This window comes from Nerophis lumbriciformis, linkage group LG17 (assembly GCF_033978685.3).
Source record: "Nerophis lumbriciformis linkage group LG17, RoL_Nlum_v2.1, whole genome shotgun sequence".
In the NCBI taxonomy this organism is placed as follows: Eukaryota; Metazoa; Chordata; class Actinopteri; order Syngnathiformes; family Syngnathidae; genus Nerophis; species Nerophis lumbriciformis.
In genome coordinates this window covers 27162758-27184240 of record NC_084564.2, presented here as the reverse complement: position 1 = coordinate 27184240, position 21483 = coordinate 27162758, and the positions used below count along the sequence as shown (strand labels likewise).

Sequence of the window (21483 nt, the reverse complement as noted above, 5' to 3'; positions counted from 1 at the left end):
AGCGTTACTGACAACAACTTGTGATCTGATTGGCTATCGCAATTATCTATCAACTGTATGTGCCCGTTCACTTACAGTGCACAGACGCCCGCATTGTTGATCCTGAAGGCCTCGGGCAGATTTCGTACAGCTAGCTGAATTAACCTAAAAACAACAGCACTGGAAGTAGCATAATATGACATGAAGAGAATATGAATACTTTTATATATTTAGGGAAAGTAAAATAAACATTTATTTTATCTTTAATTATGATCATGATTTCTGGTTATGTTAGGCCAGCAGAGAAGGTCTTGCAGGGTTAATATCGTGGAGAGTAGCAGTGATTCTTAGACTTAAGAAAGTTGATAAATAGCTTTTATTCTTAAGTTTGAGAGTAGGACTAAATTTCGCAAAGTGTAAAATGGCACTCTAAGACGCTTGATAAATACGGCCCCTGATTTTTAAAAACAAAATTGAAGGCAAACTGCACAAGAAAGAATACAACATACCCATAGCTCCATTTCTTGAGGTGTTTCTTTTTATTTTTGAATCTTTAATTATTTTTGCGAGCGAGTCATCGGGTAAGTAATAATAAGATACCAGTAAACAAGCAACAATATAAGCCACGGAAGTCTAACGCCGATGATGCACACGTAAGCTCTGTTCTGCATTTAGAGCACATTCATTTTCACATTCACAGATCTAAAAAGTAGCACACCACCAGAAGTTTCACAAGTACATGCAGTGAGTCGCAAATTGTGGGTCAAAGACATCCGCACTAATGAAGACTACTGGAGAAGCAGAAGTTGACAAAAAAAAAAAAGGGGAAAAAAACACATTCTCAAACTGTTCATTTTGTAGTACCTAACTTATGCTGAACAGGAATAAACCAATTAAAAAAAGTGGTAAATAGGTGTGCCTGAAAACCCAACCCAGCCAGCTTGCGCCAGCCAACCATATACTTGCTTGCTACCTTGCTTAAGCCCCTCCTACGTCTCTTTCTTTATTCATCCAGGTCAGGAAAGGGGCCATCACTGCTCTGGCACAGCTGTGTCATCACTCCCTACTGCCCCCGATCCTCCTGTCTCTAAAAACAGAAATAGGAAAGTGGCATTGAGTAATACTATAACCACCTCAGTTACACTGTTATCGTCACGGTAACAGCCTCCAGCACATGCATGAGACTAACACGCTGATTTCTTTTGTTTTAAAAGGTCTTAAGTGCATACTTGCCAACCTTGAGACCTTCGATTTCGGGAGGTGGGGGGTGTGGGGGGTGGTGGTGGGGGGACGGGGAGGGGCGGGGGCGTGGTTGGGGGCGTGGTTAAGAGGAGAGGAGTATATTTACAGCTCGAATTCACCAAGTCAAGTATTTCATATATATATATATAAGAAATACTTGACTTTCAGTGAATTCTAGCTATATATATATATATATATATATATATATATATATATATATATATATATATTTATTTTATTATATATATATATATATATATATATATATATATATATATATATATATATATATATATATATATATATATATATATATATATATATATATATATTTATTTTATTATATATATATATATAAGAGAAATACTTTAATTTCAGTGTTCATTTATTTACACATATACACACACATAACACTCATCTACTCATTGTTGAGTTAAGGGTTGAATTGTCCATCCTTGTTCTATTCTCTGTCACTATTTTTCTAACCATGCTGAACACCCTCTCTGATGATGCATTCTGCTTCGTCTCCTTGTTGTGTGCGCAGTTGTGCACTGCACTCTTTAAAAGCCGTAGATGTTATTGTCACATACGCATGTACTTTAGATGGCAGTATTGTGCTGTTTAAGAGTGTCACAACATTGCTGTTTATGGCAGACGAACTGCTTTACGGTAGACGAAAACGTGACTGCTGTTGTTGTGTGTTGTTGCCGCGCTGGGAGGACGTTAATGAAACTGCCTAACAATAAACCCACATAAGAAACCAAGAACTCGCCCTCGATCATTCTACAGTTATAACGTGATTTGGAAGGCACGCTGTTTATATTGTGGGAAAGCGGACATGAAAACAAGCTGTCGACACGTCACTCAGGTCCGCCTGAATTTCGGGAGATTTTCGGGAGAAAATTTGTCCCGGGAGGTTTTCGGGAGATGCGCTGAATTTCGGGAGTCTCCCGGAAAATCCGGGAGGGTTGGCAAGTATGCTTGAGTGCACCGTGGATCCTCTAAAGCAGGGCTGTCAAACGAGGGCCGGAAAAGCCCCGCAAACAGGTTTTATCGGGCCCACGGGATGATTATGCTAAGTATAAAAATTAACCTGACATTTTTGAATGAAAGAAACTGCTGTTCTAAATGTGTCCACTGGATGTCGCAATAGCAATTATGTGTATCTTTGTAGATGATGCAAAATAAACCACATGATGTTAGACTTAGACTTAGACTTAGACTTCCTTTTTATTGTCATTCAAATTTGAACTTTACAGCACAGATAAGAACGGAATTTCGTTACATAAGCTCATGGTAGTGCAGGATAAAAAAAGCAATAAGATGCATGTATAAATAAATAAATATATATAAATATTATATAAATATATATATATAAAATAAATAAATATATTTAAATAAATAAATAGATTACTGTACAGATAAATATATTGCACTTTTTCACATGCGTCCACGTTTATGGATGTATGTTATATTGTCCTTTTTAGTTAGTTAGTTAGTTAGTTGTTAGTTAGTTTTAGTTAGTAGATCAGTCGAGGAAAATTATCAAACTACATACGGTAAATAACATACTGTAATTTGATTTTGATATTATTTTTTTTTATCTTTTATCTCTAAAATTAACACCAATGAGTTGACTAATGAACATTATCACATAATTTATTCAGAAAATATAACGACAAACAAAGATAGAATACTATTAACCACAACATCCATCCATCCATCCATTGTCTACCGCTTGTCCCGTTTGGGGTCACGGTGGGGGGGTGCTGGAGACTATCTCAGCTGCATTCGGGCGTAAGGCGGGGTACACCCTGGACAAGTCGCCACCTCATCACAGGGCTAACCACAACATGTAAGTGTAAAAAAAACAACAACCCAACAACATTATGATTTGTACAATTTCAGAATGTGCTTATTCTATTTTCAAACAAAGAAAACAATATGAAGTTGTCTTTATTTTTAAGTTATCGTGCCGTGATTTTACCAGTCCGGCCCACTTGGGAGTAGATTTTTCTTCATGTGGCCCCCGATGTAAAATGACTTTGACACCCCTGATCTAGCAGTATGCCAAATAATCACTTAACTGAATATTCAAACACAGTTAAACCGTGTGTAAAATGGGTTATACTTGTATAGCGCTTTTTTCTACCTTCAATGTACTCAAAGCGCTTTGACACTATTTCCACATTCACACACTGATGGCGGGAGCTGCCATGCAAGGCCCTAACCACGACCCATCAGGAGCAAGGGTGAAGTGTCTTGCCCAAGGACACAACGAACGTGACGAGGTTGGTAGAAGGTGGGGATCGAACCAGGAACCCTCAGGTTGCTGGCACGGCCATTCTCCCATCTGCACCACGCCGTCCCCGTAATGTTACAGTATATTTAATATACTTGTTAAATAAAACCTCTGCCTTGTTTTCATTGGATTTTAGGCCTACTACGCTACTGCATTTAAATGTTGGTCACTATGGTGGTACTTGGAGAGCCAAGTGTTTTCTGAGGTGGTACTTGGTGAAAAAAGTTTGAAAACCCCTGGTCGAGCCCGTCCTATGAGTTGTCGTGGTTTTGTCACGAATGTCCATTTGTAAATGGTACATCGTTTTACGTTAGTAGCAAAAATCATGTCGAATATCATAAATTACTCAAACACAGCGTGCAAATCTGTTTTGTTACATTATCACATCATCTATTCAGAAAAGATACATAACGACAAATAAGATGGAATGCTATTAATCGCAACATGTAAGTTTAAAAACCCACCAACATTAGGATTTGTTCATTTTCAGAATGTGCTTGTTCTATTTTTAAACAAAGAAAACAAGCTGAAATTGTCTTTATTATTAAGTTATCGTGTCGTAATTTTACCAGTCCGGCCCACTTGGGTGTACATTTTTCTCCGTGTGGCCCCCGATCTAAGATGAGTTTGACACCCCTGCTCTAAAGTCAAATGTTTGTTTGTTCCAAGATGTTTGTTCTAAACATGACCATTTCTACAAAAAGTATACAAGTATAATTTCACCACTGTTAATAATAGCACATAGATACAATAAAACACATGCAATGCTGGAGTATTACTGCTTTACTTGTGCACATTCTTCTCTAAAACACCTCGTACCTACCGTAGTAGGCCAAAGTATTGATTAAAAACAAGTAATATGTTTGGCCACTGCAGCTTTACACACAGTTTGAACAGTAACACCTTGTTTGAATATAGAAAATAAAACACCGTACTTAAATAATGAATCAAATCTAAACGGAGCCTGTGTACCACAGTTTGAGAATTTTGGTATGAGAAGATGCTCTATGTTTATGACAGCTGTGCAAGTGTCCATGTATCATAAAAGTCAAGTTTATGAATCAAAACACTTCACTAACCAAAGTAATTACGATAGTAACACAATTGGTTTCCGCTTTGACTTTTGATCTTCCACCAGGGCAAAAGGCCAGACATGTCTTCTTCTTCTTTGACTTTGTTTGGCATTTGGCGAGCAAGTTGCACAGAGCATTGCCTATCTATGACTTGAGCATACCTGATTGTTTGACATTTTACACTGCATTTAAAAGAAAAAATATTGTTGTTCAGCCTGAGCATTGTGGTAAACACACATTTTGACTTGTGTTCTACATGTTCTACACTTTAAATCAGATATGAATTATAGAGATTCATATAAATAATTATGCACATTAGGTTTGCCACGACTTGCACTATGCTACTGCTTGTATAATAGATTACCTTTGTGGTACAGGTGCACCCATCATTGCACTTGTACTAATGTTCATTTAATGTATTATAATGTCACGCCAAGTTTAAACTTTATTATGAATTTCATGTTTTGTCTCTTTAATGGTTTGTTCATACAAGTGGTACTTTCTTTGCAGTACACTGTGAAATGGGGTAAAAAAAAAACAACCTATGTAAAATAGGGGTCTACGCCTGTGGGAGACTCAGTATTAAGTCTGACAGCTTCATTAATTCTGCTTGGCCTACAGAAGTCTATTCCATGTCTAATGCACTTGCGGCTATAAATACACCCCCCTTCTGTACATATACAGTATAAGGGGGGAAAATTCAGTCAGTAAGTGGGTTACACAAGTCTGGTGTTGGACCACAACCTCAAAACCCACCATAAACTAACAACATGATCATTTAAGCTCCTCGGAGGATCACAACCTTGTCGTGGTCGAGGAGCTACCGTGTCTCGGTGATCTCGAGAGCTATGCTGGCGGGAGCTTCAGCACCTGTGAGGGTTACCCAAACCAGACAGGTCAAAGGTGAGGTTCCAGACAAAGAGTGATCCACTGGCCCTCGAGGTTGGGGGTTGAGCACAGGCCTAACAACCCTGCCCTGTGAAAAGCAATACGTTAAGGGAAACAGCAACTAATATAACCAACATTTTCTGGTGTGATGGGCTTTCAAAGTCATCAGTCGATGCATCTATGAATGGCAGTGGTGAAAGTCGGAAGGAAGCCATTGAAAGGAAATCAGAAGTCGTAAACACCAAATGTAGAACTAAGATTGTTTTTTGGAATGTGAGGACAATGTATGAAACTGGGAAGCTAGCATAAGTTACATCAGAAATAAAGCATTATCAAGACTGATATCCATGGAATAGACGAATAAAGATGGACAGGATCTGGAAAGTTCCAAGTTATTTTATGGATGCTTTTATGTGGAAAGACTGTCCCTCCGATGACCAAATCATTGGGAGAGAGACAGAGAGATTGGATAAACTGTGTTGTATTCCGGGAGAGATGGCAACCTACACTACAAGGGAGTTGCAATCATATTGAGGAAAGGAGTTTTAAAAAAGCTTAATGGAATGGAAATCTATCAACAAGAGGCTGATCAAAATTCGGTTGAAAGGAAAACAAATAAACACCACAATTCTCCAATGCTACGCTCCAACAAATGACAGTGATGATCTCAATAAAAATGACTTCTATGGTCAGGTACAAGTGGCATTCCAGGACATGACATACAAATTGTAATGGGAGACTTGAGTACAAAAGTAGAAAATTACAACAACATGGTGATCTCTGTGCTGCCAACGATTTGGTCATCGGAGAGACATTCTTTCCACATAAAAACATCCATAAAATAACTTGGATTTTGCCAAATTACAGAGACAAAAACCAGATTGACCACATCATGACAAATGGTACCTGGAGACGGTCACTCCTTGACGTCAAAGTGATGAGGGGGCCTGATGCCAGCAGCGACCACTATCAAGTCATAGCATTAGTAAGAGTAATCAGGCATCAAGAAAACAGGAAGGAGACAGTTTGATGTTGCAAAACTGAAAGACCCCAAGGTTAGAAATGTGTTTGCGCTGCTACTGAACAACATGTTTAAAGCCGTAGCAGATCTTGGTGAATCTCAAGAAATGAATGATATGTGGGATAGAACCAAGACCACATTCATTCAGACTAATGAAGTACGCCTGGGTTACAAAGTAAATGAAAAGTGGGAATGGTTATCAGCAGACACATGGGACACCATCAAGAAGCAAAACGCAATAAAGAAACTTGTAATTAACTCAAAGTCCAAAAGGTTCAAATAGAATTATAACCACCAGTACCAAGAAGTGAACAAGGGTTGGAATTGGGGGTTAAATCACCAAAATGATTCCCGGGCGCAGCCACCGCTGCTGCCAACTGCTCCCCTCACCTCCCAGGGGGTGATCAAGGGTGATGGGTCAAATGCAGAGAATAATTTCGCCACATCTAGTGTGTGTGTGACAATCATTGGTACTTTAACTTTAACTTTAACTTTAAGTCAGTAAAGAAAAAGGCAAGAACAGATCAAAAGAAATACCTTGATGGTCTCACAGCACAAGCAGAAGATGCAGTAAAGAAAGGAGAACAAGGGAAAGTGTACAAGCTCACCAAAATAATCAGTGGGAAGTATAGAGGAACAACAGATGCACAGATCCTTAACCAACAGAGACAGATTCTTACAACAGATACAGAAAAAGATGCTCGGTGGTCAGAGCATTCAATTGAAGTACTGAATAGACCAATACCTCTAACAGAGGCAGTCATTTAAGAAGGAAAAGAGGACCTCATCATAACAATTGACCCTCCATCCAAAGATGAAATCATTTCTGTAATTAAGTCTTTAAGAAAGGGCAAATCTCCTGGACAGAAAAACATTCATGCAGAACTGTTTGAAGTAAATCCAGAGGCTGCTGCAGAGTTTCTTGTACCACTTTTTAAAGCAGTGCGGTAGAGAAAGCAAATTCCAGATGAGTGGTCTGGAATGACGGCATCATCGTCAAAAACCTCAAAAAAGGAAGCCGCAGAAATTGGAATAACTGGCGTGGAATCACATTTTCCCCTCGAATCCAAGTAAGATTTATTTGAAGATCATTGTTCAGCGTATGGGCAGCACGGTGGAAGAGGGGTTAGTGCGTCTGCCTCACAATACGAAGGTCCTGAGCAGTCCTGGGTTCAATCCCGGGCTTGGGATCTTTCTGTGTAGAGTTTGCATGTTCTCCCCGTGACTGCGTGGGTTCCCTCCGGGTACTCCGGCTTCCTCTTACCTCCAAAGACATGCACCTGGGGATAGGTTGATTGGCAACACTAAATTGGCCCTTGTGTGTGAATGTGAGTGTGAATGTTGTCCGTCTATCTGGGTTGGCCCTGTGATGAGGTGGCGACTTGTCCAGGGTGTACCCCGCCTTCCGCCCGATTGTAGCTGAGATAGGCTCCAGCGCCCCCCGCGACCCCGAAGGGATTAAGCGGTAGAAAATGGATGAATGGATGGATGGGTGGATGTTCAGCTTATGACAGATGCAGTAGACCAACAGCTTAGAGAAGAATAAGCAGGGTTTTGCACAGGAAGAGGTCGTATCGACCAATATTTACAATGTGCAACATCATAGAGCAGTGCACAGAATGGCAGAGACAGATTTATATCAACTTGGTCGATTTTGAGAAGGCATTCGACAGTATACATAGAGAGCTTGTGGCGAATACTTCCATCACATGGGATACCACAGGATATTGCGTTATCTAGAAAGAGCTTTTTCTCCAACTTTTCATACAGTGTGGGAAAAGTGGTATAAAGCTTGAAGTTAAGTCAGGAGTTAGGCAGTGATGTGTCATGTCTGTGCTTCTCTTCATAATGACCATTGACTGGGTACTGAAGCGAACAACTGAAGATTACCCGTGAGGTATCAGATGGTCAATTTTCTCCATGTTGGAAGACCTCGATTTTGCGATTTTGACTATACCAGAGCTGTGTCCTCTCCACCTTGCTATATGGATCGGAGTGCTGGAGGATGATGCAGAAAGACTTCAATAATCTCTCCGTCTTCCATACAAAGAGCCTCAGAAAGATCTTTCAAATGTTCTGGACTTGCAAAATCATGAATGAAGAACTATTCACCCAATGTAAACAAGAAGACATGGTGACCATTGTCCTGAGAAGACAATGGAAATGGATTGGGCTTATTCTCAGAATGGATGCTCTGAATATCACCCGTGTAGCTCTTCACTGGATACCTGAAGGGAGGAGAAAGCGGGGACGACCCAAGAACACGAGCGCAGAACAGTAGAGAGAGAATTGAATGACCTATGTCACACATGAGATTCTATTCGGAAACTGGCCCAGGACCGACAGAAGTGGAGGAAATTTGTTGCAGCCCGACATGCCAATGGAGGCACGAAGGGCAGTAAGTAAGTAATTAATGATCATTCAAGGGGTTGAATATCTACTTGTTCTCGTTTAATTTTTCAAATGTTCAGCTGCTTTAATTGTAATGTCTTCTAGAGAGTGACGACTTTTATGCTCAATTAACATTTCAATTCTCCCTCTGGTGATTTAACAACTACACGTCAAGTGTAGTTGGTTTCATTTATCAGCGCTTTGAGAGAGGATTCAATCAGCTGTTGCTAGTTGGAGAGCCTATGGGGTAATTAAATGAGTCGCTCAGTTATGCATTGCATTAATCACTCATAGAATAGCTTAGAAGACCGGCTCTAAATGGTTTCATTAGTTATGTATGGATTTAAAATGGTGTTTTTGTCCAGGATGTAACATGCAAATTAAGGCATGACTGTCATTTCAATTGGAATTGAATTGCTTTCATAAATAGCATTGCACCACCCAGTGAACTCCTCGGCTGCAGTGGTGCACGTTGCTCACCTCCTCTGCTTCCGCTTTGTCCTCTGGCTTCATCTTCTTGCGGGTCATGTGACCACGGAAGCCGGCCTGGATCTTGGCGGCTGCTCTGTTGGCCTCAGGGTCATCCAGCGGGATGTCCATAATGTCCTCCTCCTCCTGGGGCCGGCTGCGTTCCTCCTGCTGGGAGGATCACGGCATGCATGCATGGTGACGTTACACTTGTGCTTTTATTTTGATAGACTGTAAAGGTCAGTCAGTCACCCACATTGCCTCCAAATGTTCTCTCCATTTCTCCTCTTGGTAAATTTGAGTCTATTTACAAGGAATGACAATAGTTTTTAGTTTTTTTTACAACCTTTTGGTTGTTCCCACCCGTAGAAACCACTGCATTCACTGAAAATCAAAATACATTATTACATGAGCTGTGATAACAACGTTCAATATTTTCCAACTTCTGTTTAATAACTCAATCTGTGACACTTAAACACATTGTTGACTAGCTTGAGAATGGCTGTCACCTAGCTGCAGTCTTGTGCATTGTTTAAGCATGGATGACACCACTAATACTGAAAGTGCACCAGCCCCTTCGGACACATCGTTATCATATTATCGTTTATTATTGTGGTTATAGCATACAGTGAACTGCATCATATAGGAACTGTTTTTAATAGTTTCTTTCCTAATGTAGCAAAATAGGTAGGGATTCTGTACTTTCATAGGAAATGCCCGAATACTATAGAGTATCGATTCATGTAAAATCCGCAGTGCCATACTTTGGTACCTTTTTTGCACCTGACGTCACGTCCCCGGCCCACCACTTGGCGGGCAAACAAAGCACTCAGAGTGGACTCAGTCAGACTGCCTCTAGGTAATGTTGCAATTTTCCATGCCAACAGAGCAAGTATGCATGATAGAAAACACTCGAACGTACAGTAAGGCTCTACTTTTAGAAAATGTGCTAGCTCGATGCTAATTTACATCGGATTTGCCACAGATATGCTACTGATTAGCATTAGCAATTTTAACATTAACACCATGTTAATGAAAACTACAACTAAGATGCACGTTACAATCAAACAGCTGGGGTGTAATAAGTACACCACTTACAGTATTAACACTCTTCAGGGCACAGCAACGTACTTGATACAGCTTAATGGCAAAGACTACTTTTAGACGAGGCAACACAGCGTAGCCTATCCAAACTGCCATCTGACGTCTTGGAATTGCAAGTGCATGCAACGTTTACTGTTCCAATACTTGTAAATGAGACTTTGAAATGTAAGAAAACAAAACATTATTATGATACCATTATTAAATCACTTTTAATAATGATACATCATTAAATAGATTTATTTTTTAAACAAACTAACATTTATTAGCACATGAACACAAACAAAAGTGTTAGGGGCGGCATGGCGTGGTAGGTAGAGCAGCCGTGCCAGAAACTTGAGAGTTGCAGGTTGGCTTCACTTCACCCTTGCCCCCAGTGCCACTCTGGTGAATGAATGATGGGTGGTGGTCGGAGGGCCCATAGGCGCAAACTGGCAGCTACGCTTCCCTCAGTCTACCCCAGGGCAGCTGTGGCTACAAATGTAGCTTACCACCACCAGGTGTGAATGTGGAGTGAATAAATGATGGGTTCCCACTTCTCTGTGAAGTGCTTTGTCTAGAAAAGCGCTATATATATCTAATCCATTATTTCCATTACAAAAGCTTAGTGGCCTTGTGGTTAGAGTGTCCGACCTGAGATCGGGAAGTCATACCAATGACTATAAAAATGGTACCAGTTACCTCCATGCTTTGCACTCAGCATCAAGGGTTGGAATTGGAGGTTAAATCAGCAAAATAATTCCTGAGCGCGGCCACCGCTACTGCTCACTGCTCCCCTCACCTCCCAGAGGGTGGAACAAGGGGATGGGTCAAATGCAGAGGGAAATTTCACCACACCTAGTGTGTGTGTGACTATCAGTGGTACTTTAACATTTTAACTTTAAAAGTACCGAATGTTGGTGTGGTTGAGTACCGGTATCGATTCCTAGGTACCTGAAGTTGGTATCGTATCGTGACTAAAATATTAGAAACATCCTTCACAATGATTCAGTGCAGTTCTACACGACTACACGCGATGCAGCTACACTAGTAAACATCTTTGACAGTATCATTAAAGCCAACGCACAGCTGAAGTACAGATAAAGTTATGACTCTAAACCAGTGGTTCTTAACCTGGGTTCGATCGAACCCTAGAGGTTCGGTGAGTCGGCCTCAGGGGTTCGGCGTAGCCTCCGCCACGGAGGTAAAGACACATCCGTCTTATCGTGTAAATAAAAACTTCTCCCTATCGGCGTATTATGGATACCCCCAAACAAGGTTCCCTCTAATTTTCCATCTGATTTGCAGATTTTTTGATTGATCGATTGAAACTTTTACTAGTAGATTGCAAAGGAAGAGAATACATTATATGAAACAGTACAGTTTACACAGTACAGTACATATTCCGTATAATTGACCACTAAATGGTAACACCCGAATAAGTTTTTCAACTTGTTTAAGTGAAAGGAACAGAATACATTATATGAAACAGTACAGTACATATTCCGCACAATTGACTTAACTTGTTTAAGTCGGGGTCCACGTTAATCAATTCATGTTAATGTGTGTAAGGTGTGTAAGTTTGTTCTCCGCCTTGTGCGCGCTTTTGTTTACACTTTTTTTAGTACAAATTAAATCATGTCTTTGCACCACGGGAAAACAATCCACGCAGTAATTTGCGTCACCATAGTCCACGTCTTGACAGTGTCTCTAATGCACACTCTCAGGCTCCCATAATCTACCTGTAGTTTCTGGTTGCCAAGAGTAGTACATTGGGTTTATTGCTTTAATTCCTGGCCTGGCCATGGTAAATGCATAATGCAAGAATGCATGTAACCTACAAAGCGCGATGTGGTGAGGGATGACAATTACAATACTCACTAGGCTGAAGTCAGCCATAGCGTGTTACACAAGTAATATTAAAGACCGAAATGGGGCCACAAACAATATCTTGTTTAGGGCCACAAAAAGAGTTTTATAATCATTAGACACATGATCTGTACATTTTGCACAGAGTGTATAGAGTGTACATTGTACAGAGAGTATAGAGTGTACACTGTTCTCTTCCACACCTTTCTTTGCACTTCTATATTTTTTATATTTTTATATATTTACACAGTTTTCTTGCATGCATACATCGCACTGTATGGAATTGCCTCAATCTCGTTACCCTGCGTAATGACAATAAAGCTGATTCTGATTCAGATTCAGATTCTGATCAATGACTTAACAGACAGTAATCCTGATCCAGGTCCCTACAAAGATAGTTTACTTAATGGCGGCCATATTTTACAATCAATCTTGCTCCAATTTTTCACACATTTGTCAATCCCCTAAAAGGTGTGTACAAAACTGTATGGCTAAACCCTAAACACCCTTAAGTAACAATGGGTGTTTTAAAAAAAGGCATTGAGCTGTGTGAGATATTTCAAGTAAATCTAAATAACTGTCACAATATGACAGAAATTTCACCACACCTAGTGTGTGTGTGACTATCAGTGGTACTTTAACATTTTAACTTTAAAAGTACCGAATGTTGGTGTGGTTGAGTACCGGTATCGATTCCTAGGTACCTGAAGTTGGTATCGTATCGTGACTAAAATATTAGAAACATCCTTCACGACTACACGCGATGCATCTACACTAGTAAACATCTTTGACAGTATCATTAAAGCCAACGCACAGCTGAAGTACAGATAAAGTAATGATTCTAAACCAGTGGTTCTTAACCTCAGGGGTTCGGCGGAGCCTCCGCCACGGAGGTAAAGACACATCCGTCTTATCGTGTAAATAAAAACTTCTCCCTATCGGCGTATTATGGATACCCCCAAACAATGTTCTCTCTAATTTTCCATCTGATTTGCAGATTTTTTGATTGATCGATTGAAACTTTTACTAGTAGATTGCAAAGGAAGAGAATACATTACATGAAACAGTACAGTTTACACAGTACAGTACATATTCTGTACAATTGACCACTAAATGGTAACACCCGAATAAGTTTTTCAACTTGTTTAAGTGAAAGGAAGAGAATACATTATATGAAACAGTACAGTACATATTCCGCACAATTGACTTAACTTGTTTAAGTCGGGGTCCACGTTAATCAATTCATGTTAATGTGTGTAAGGTGTGTAATTTGTTGTGAGTTCATGGACTGTGTTGGTTTTGTTCTTTGAACAAGGTGATGCTCATGCATGGTTGATTTTGTGCACCAGTAAACAAACATATTACTTTTTCTTGAATTTGAAAAAAAACAAACATTTTATTGTTCACTAAAGAAGGGTTCGGTGAATGCGCATATGAAACTGGTGGGGTTCGGTACTTCCAACAAGGTTAAGAACCACTGCTCTAAACTCTAGGATGAAAACGTTGACCCCTCAAAATTCCGCATCAGCTCCTTCACTCATCATCCAACATCCCAAAGAAGACATGCAGTAGGCGTAAGAATCAATTCTGTCTCGTCACACACCACAACAAAAGTGACATAGCACCGAGTCAACAACTCATGTAAACACTGATTCTGCACTCGGAGCATGGCTGGGGGAAAAAGAACGCAGACTGACATTTTGCACACAAAAAAAAGGCAGCCCACACAGAGTGAGGGAGCCGGGCTGTCGTCCCACTGTATCATGTCTCCGGTGTAACACCTTTCAGTGTGGGAGGGCGACCACCCACCTGCGCATCCAGGATTCATTAGCCTCCGTGTCTGACTGCTCACTCAGCTGCCAGGATACTAAAACACTGACTGGGATTGTGCTATGCGGCTATACACACACAGCTGGCTGTCAAAACCTAACACTTGTGATGCAACATTCATGTAATACACTCATGATAAAAAAGTGCATAATTGGTTAAAGTGTAATAACAATGGCAAAATAGTACTAAAAAGTTAACATGAACACTTTACTCACATTATGGCAGTCCATGTCTGTCACTCAGTCTTCAGGTAGCTTAACCCTAATATGACTTTCCTGCTGCTCGCTATAAGTTACTCTGCTTACATACAGATGCCTCACTGCCTCTTACTAACAATCATTGCATGCTCAGTAACATCCGCTCACGCACACATGGAGAGAGAGAGAGAGAGCGAGAGAGAGAATGAACATAGAGGTAGGGAAGAGGAGGGGATGGAGAGACCTCCTACAAACATGGCAGCATGTGTTCAGTCTTATCAAGCCTCATTAAGGTTGCTGACCTACTGTGTTCCCATTCCGGCCCTACAGGACCTTTAACTCTTGCAACAATTTAAAGTCGAAAAAAAAAAAAACACCTGAGCACCCACCGTGCACAAACTGCAGATAAAAGCCAACACGTGAGAAGAATACGTCATAATGGCGAGATGCACATTAAATAATAACTGCTGACTTTCAGTTTCAGCAACTGTAGTAGTGCGAGAATAAAACAGGCGGAAAGCACTGGGCGGCGTTATAAATGTATTAAAGGCAGCGTGAGCAAACAGCCTTCTCTCCATCCCTATGATCCCAGCTGGCGAGGCCGCCCACACGCCGCTGCCAGCCTCAGAGACAAGACGCAGGGGTAGAGCAGAAAAAACAGCCATTATTCTCAATTCCATCTCTGACAGTCATTTTGCTTCCTTCTCTGGTGACTTCACTTTGTTCGTTTGATTCACTTTTAAATTGGGTTTACACTCATCAATCATCAGTAAACTCTAAATTGCGCAGGTTTTAGTAGTACAGCAGTCACAACACACTGGCTTGCAGCCGCTTTTAAAATAAAGCTTAGCAACAATCCACATCACCCTCCCTTATTAATTCCATGAACGCAGGATAGAGTAGTGAATCGTTACCATGGCAACCCTCTCAGCAACTCTTTCCACCACTGTCCTGACGTGCTTGTCCAGGCACATCAGAGCAGGTAAAAAAAGAAACAAATGTCTAGGATGATGACAGACCATTCAATCAAGTTTCAATCAGTGGGGCTGTAGAGGAAGTGTCTATTCTCTCAAATGGAAAATATGTGGAAATAACAGAATTATGGTTCTGCGAGCACGAGGCAGAGTCGGGGACCTCAAATATCATCTTTCGATCCCATAACATGTAAAATCCAGGCTGGTATCGGCCATACCGAACTGATACCAATACTTTGTGCAAATATACCCAACGTGTCTGCTAAAATTAAAAAAGTTGTGTATTTCCAAATAACAACATATCTATCTAAAAAAAAACAATAGTAGAAATGTAAGACAACGATTGCAAAACATTGGAATGTAATTAAAAGAAGCTGATTTTATTAAACTACTATTAATACTTTGTCACCTATAACACAAAGTTTTGTCTTTATAAATATACAATGTTTTAAGCATATTTTCTTTTAATACTTGACTTTTCAGTATGCGGCCCTTGATGGAAAAACTTTAGATACACCTGATCTATAATATTAGATGCTCTCAAAATAAGAATAAAACATTCTTAAAATATAAACAGAAGTTTAGTTAGTTAATTAAAAAATAAAATACTAATTTTATGAACAACCATAATAAACACTGTTAAATGTGTAACAGAACTTCAGGAGGAGCAGCACCGACCCTGCCCCCCTCTACATCAACGGCGAGCGTGTAGAGAGGGTCCACACCTTCAGGTACCTTGGAGTCCACATCTCTAATGACTTCTCCTGGACAGTCAACACCACATCAATCATCAAGAAGGCTCAGCAGCGGCTACACTTCCTTAGAGTCCTCGGGAAGTACAACCTGAAGCCTGACCTGCTGCTGACCTTCTACCGCTCGTCCATCGAGAGCCTGCTGACCTACTGTATTACGGTATGGTACGGCAGCTGCACTGCAGCAGACAGGGAGAGGCTGCAAAGAGTGGTCAAGACGGCTCAGAAGATCATCGGCCGCCCTCTCCCCTCTCTGACGGACATCTACACCTCCCGCTGCCTCAACAGAGCCAGTGCCATCATCAAGGACAGCACCCACCCTGGCTCTGACCTGTTCCACCTGCTGCCCTCTGGGAAGCGCTACAGGTGCATTAAAACCAAAACAAACAGGCTAAAGAACAGCTTCTTCCCCAGGGCCATAACCATCCTGAACGGACTGCCCCATTGTCCCTCATAACTGCCTTCTCTTCGGTGCAATAACCCATTCCACCAAACACCCTGTTTTTTTTTTGTTTTTTTTCATGTATATATTCATTTCACACCATATTCATTGCACTTCTACATTTTTTATATTTTTATATATTTGCACATTGTTTTTCTAGCATGCACACATCGCACTGTATGGAATGGCCTCAATCTCGTTACCTTGCGTAATGACAATAAAGCTGATTCTGATTCTGATTCTGATTCTGAACATTAATCATTTCGTCCAGGTAGAATTTTTGACACACCAGGTTATGCAGTTGCACAGTTGTATTATTAATACATTTATTCTATTTTTACATGGGGAAAAAAACAACAGTTCATTTTTTTGAAAAAGAGTACAAAAAATCAGTATGTAATGAGAAAAAGCTGAATATTTTTAACTAATAATTAATATTAATATACTTAGTCACCAATAATACAAAGCTGACACAATATATGTTTTTAGCATTTTTTATTATTATTTATTTAAAAAATATAATTACGGACCTCGTATACTTTAATAATAATAATAATAATCGATTATATTTTATAGCGCGCTTTTCTATTATTAGATAATCACAGAGTGGGAACCCATCATTCATTCACACCTGGTGGTGGTAAGCTACATTTGTAGCCACAGCAGCCCTGGGGCTGCCAGTTTACGCCTACGGCCCCTCCGACCACCACCTATCATTCATTCATCATTCATTCACCAGTGTGAGTGGCACCGGGGGCAAGGGTGAAGTGTCCTGCCCAAGGACACAACGGCAGCGATTTTGGATGTCAAGAGGCGGGAAGCGAACCTGCAACCCTCAGGTTTCTGGCACAGCCGCTCTACCCACTACGCCATACCGCCCCTTTTCAGTATGCGGCCCTTGGTGGAAATAGTTTGGACACCGCTGATCTAAAATATCAAAAGTGTCGATATTTTGATTTCAGGATCGATATTAGGGTATAGAAATCTGGTATCAACTGTATCGATATTTTAGCATTGATCCTCACATCCCTAATGATTTTGCGACCGATCACATTGATAGTTGATCATCAATGTGGTCGTCGTGCTCTGCATGCGTTTGCTTGTTCTACTTTGATGGCCCGAATCAAATACTAGTTACAATGATAAACTTCTGTGCGTTGGCAAGTCAACATGTCCGTTGTAATAGTTTTAGTTCGGTTTAGCAGCATCGCGTCTGCGTCCATTCAACAGTCTACAGAGATGATTAATGATTTAGCATCGCTTTGAATTGTGACGATCTGTCACATTCACGTCTTGTTATGTTTCCTTTGATGGTGTTTAATTCCTGTCAGCGCTCATATTTTAATTCCATTTCCTGCTTGTCTCCCTGAGCGCTATTTCCCCTCACCTGTCCCTGATTGGCAGCCTGGCCACACCTGTTTTCTATCAGCTGGTTGCTATTTATCCCTGCCTCGCCCTCCAGTCAAGGCTCGATGATTGTTTCCTGTTATCCTGTCTCCTGTTATCCTATTAAAGTCATGTTTTCCTGCGCTACACCTGCCATCTCTGCATCTTGGGGTTCACCACCAACAGATTATGACATGAATGCTGTCATTCTAACAGATCTATGGCCGTACTTCTAAAACGATCATACTATTTAAGTTTATATTGTAGCCCAACCATTTACCTAAAGATTTAAAGTCTAAAAAACATTTGTTATTTTTATAGTTGTTGCCAATTTATTGTGTTTTTTTTTTTACTTTTTCAATTAATACCAAAGCCAGAACAGTTTTAGATAGGCTTCACTGCGGTAGGAGATATCGAACACTTTTCTTTTCTTTTGGACCTATCAACACATTTTTTTACCTTTTCATATAAACTTTGGACAATATCTGAAATATAAACACATGATTATTGAACATATTGGATTGAACCGAATTGCAGTTGTCTTTGTAATGTTTTACAAATCTTTACATAACTTGTAAAATATGTATCATACATTTCTTGAAAATATTTAGTTATAAAAGTACTTGAACTGAATTTTTGTTGGTTGTGTCTGTCATGTCTTTTGATCATGTTTTGTTTGGTTATGTTCTGTTGTTTTTGGACTCTTTTAGTTCCTGTTTGTGCACTCTTGTTTGTTTTGTCACCATGACGACTGATTAGTTCGCCTGTCCTCATGACTCACGCACCTGACTCATTTGGACACACGCACCTGTCTCAATCATGAGACATTATTATTTAAGTCTGTAGTTGCCAGGGAATCGGCCTGGCAACATTGACATTATTCATGCTCTGCTCTATTGACACTGATATTCTGTACCATGCTCTATGCTGACTTATTTTCATGCGATTGTTCGCTTCATGCCATGCCACGTAAGTTTTGTTTCTTCATGTCACAGTTCGCGAGTTTTGTTTCATGTCCATAGTTTACGTCAAAGTATTAGTTTTTGTTTTCTTAGCCAAGTTTGTTCTCCGCCTTGTGCGCGCTTTTGTTTGCACTTTTTTTAGTACAAATTAAATCATGTCTTTACCTGCAAGCCTTGTCCGGTCCAGTCGCTTTGCACCACGGGAAAACAATCCACGCAGTAATTTGCGTCACCATAGTCCACGTCTTGACAGTGTCTCTAATGCACACTCTCAGGCTCCCATAATCTACCTGTAGTTTCTGGTTGCCAAGAGTAGTACATTTGGTTTATTGCTTTAATTCCTGGCCTGGCCATGGTAAATACATAATGCAAGAATGCATGTAAACTACAAAGCGCAATGTGGCAAGGGATGACAATTACAATACTCACTAGGCTGAAGTCACCCATAGCGTGCTACACAAGTAATATTAAAGACCGAAATGGGGCCACAAACAAAATCTTGTTTAGGGCCACAAAAGGAGTTTTATAATCATTAGACACATGATCTGTACATTTTGCACAGAGTGTATAGAGTGCACATTGTACAGAGAGTATAGAGTGTACACTGTTCTCTTCCACACCTTTCTTTGCACTTCTATATTTTTTATATTTACACAGTTTTCTTGCATGCACACATCGCACTGTATGGAATGGCCTCAATCTCGTTACCCTGCGTAATGACAATAAAGCTGATTCTGATTCTGATTCTGATCAATGACTTAACAGACAGTAATCCTGATACAGGTCCCTACAAATATAGTTTACTTAATGGCGGCCATATTTTACAATCAATCTTGCTCCAATTTTTCACACATTAGTCAATCCCCTAAAAGGTGTGTACAAAACTGTATGGCTAAACCCGAAACACCCTTAAGTAACAATGGGTGTTTTAAAAAAAAGGCATTGAGCTGTGTGAGATATTTCAAGTCAGTCTAAATAACTGTCACAATATGACAGAACAATAATTGCAAAGGCAACACACCAAATGTTTGCTCTTTTGTGTGCAGCGATTCTGGAGTAGAAGAGCGCAAACTAATAATTTTTAGTATTAAATATTTACTTTTATTTGTATTATTGCATTTCTTGTCTATTTGTAAGTATGTTGCCTATTTGTAACTATGCAAACCCTTTTATTTTGTTTTACAGGCTAGGCATTATATTCTGCAGCTTTTGTGTAGTTCTTATTGTTTATTATATTTGATTCCATCTACATTTTTCCTCATTTCTAATGCTATTGAGAGTATTCAAACAATCAAACAATTTCCCTTGGGGATCAATACAATTAGGCAAAGTCTAATTAAGTGCAATAAATACAGTCACGTAAAACATTTTCTTGCTGTACAATACTGTTACTTAGAAAATAGTTATTAGTTATAAATAGGCTGACTCCAACAAACAGAATATACCTACCGACAGGAGAAATAGAGACAACATCTTTCAAACTGTGGGTTACTGACCTCATGAGTGGACACATCTTTCTATCAAGATAAAAGCATGTACGTAATGTCCTAAGTTGCCGTGGAGGAACTCAGTTGGCCCCAAGAGGAGGACGAAGACATCAAGGACATCCCGCGGCCAACAGGGCAGCTGCCAAGAGCCAGGCTGGCCACTGTGATCACATGACCATAAGACGATGAAGCCAAAGGACAAAGTAGAAGCAGAGGAGGTGAACATCATGGGGGATGCAACACTAAATCCAATAGGTCACAGCGAGATCATGTACAACTTAAACAGAATATACACCTACAGTATTGCATCAAATGTAATTGCAAGCCAGTAATGCTATCATAATCTCATTATGTTACATCATAGAGAAAAAGACACCATATAAAGGCATACATAATTGATTACCCCAGCTAGAGCCCACCCGCTGAGAAATGTTATATGTGATTAATGTAATGCATAACTGAGTGACTCCTTTAATTACCCCATAGGCTCTTCTGCAACAGCTGATTGAATCCCGTCTCTCTCAAAGCGCTGATAAATGACCTGTTGTTAATTTTATTGTTACAAGCTAATTGCCCTTCATAGTCTTTTGTAACCCTTCTTCTAATGCTCAAGCATAGATCGTTTTATACTGCTCGTTATTTTCCATGCTCTTTGATTTTATGTATCACAGTGCACTGCACACAAATTGCACATTGCAATTAAAGATTTACATTTAGATCATCAGAATAAATTACTTGCTTGTATTTTAAATCAACCCATTTATGTTTTGATACAAATGCAACGTTGTTGTCAGAATGTCATAAAGGAACTGTCACGATCGGCTTAGCTGGAGTAGTACCCCAACGCAAAGCAAAAAAATAAATAAGAATAATAACAACAAACACACTCAAAAAGAGTGGCCAAAATACCTATGATTGCACACTTAGGGAGTGGAGAAACAGAAATCGCACACAGATAGTGTGGAGAAGTAACTGAGCCACAGGGAGTGAGAAGCTGCCTCAACTTGACGTATTTGCATTTAAATTCATTACATTATTATAACAATTGATATAAAAACAAAAGTAACTTTATAAAGTAATTTATTATTTATTTTTTTGTTTTTGTTTTTTTAACAGACTAACAATCTGTTGCATTTACTA

General features: G+C 39.9%; 1 protein-coding gene across 1 annotated transcript in view; it reads right to left on the bottom strand.

The window, feature by feature from the left end:
* Positions 1 to 499: 499 nt before the first annotated feature.
* Positions 500 to 21483, bottom strand: part of nrgnb (neurogranin (protein kinase C substrate, RC3) b) — a 31764-nt gene continuing 10780 nt past the window's right edge. Inside the window, exons 6-8 of the mRNA XM_072915037.1 lie at positions 14359 to 14375; positions 9377 to 9532; positions 500 to 1066 (exon numbers count right to left, since the gene is read on the bottom strand). Coding sequence (XP_072771138.1) covers positions 1043 to 1066; positions 9377 to 9532; positions 14359 to 14375 — 197 coding nt within the window. The 3' untranslated portion in view covers positions 500 to 1042. The remainder of the gene's footprint in view (positions 1067 to 9376; positions 9533 to 14358; positions 14376 to 21483) is intronic.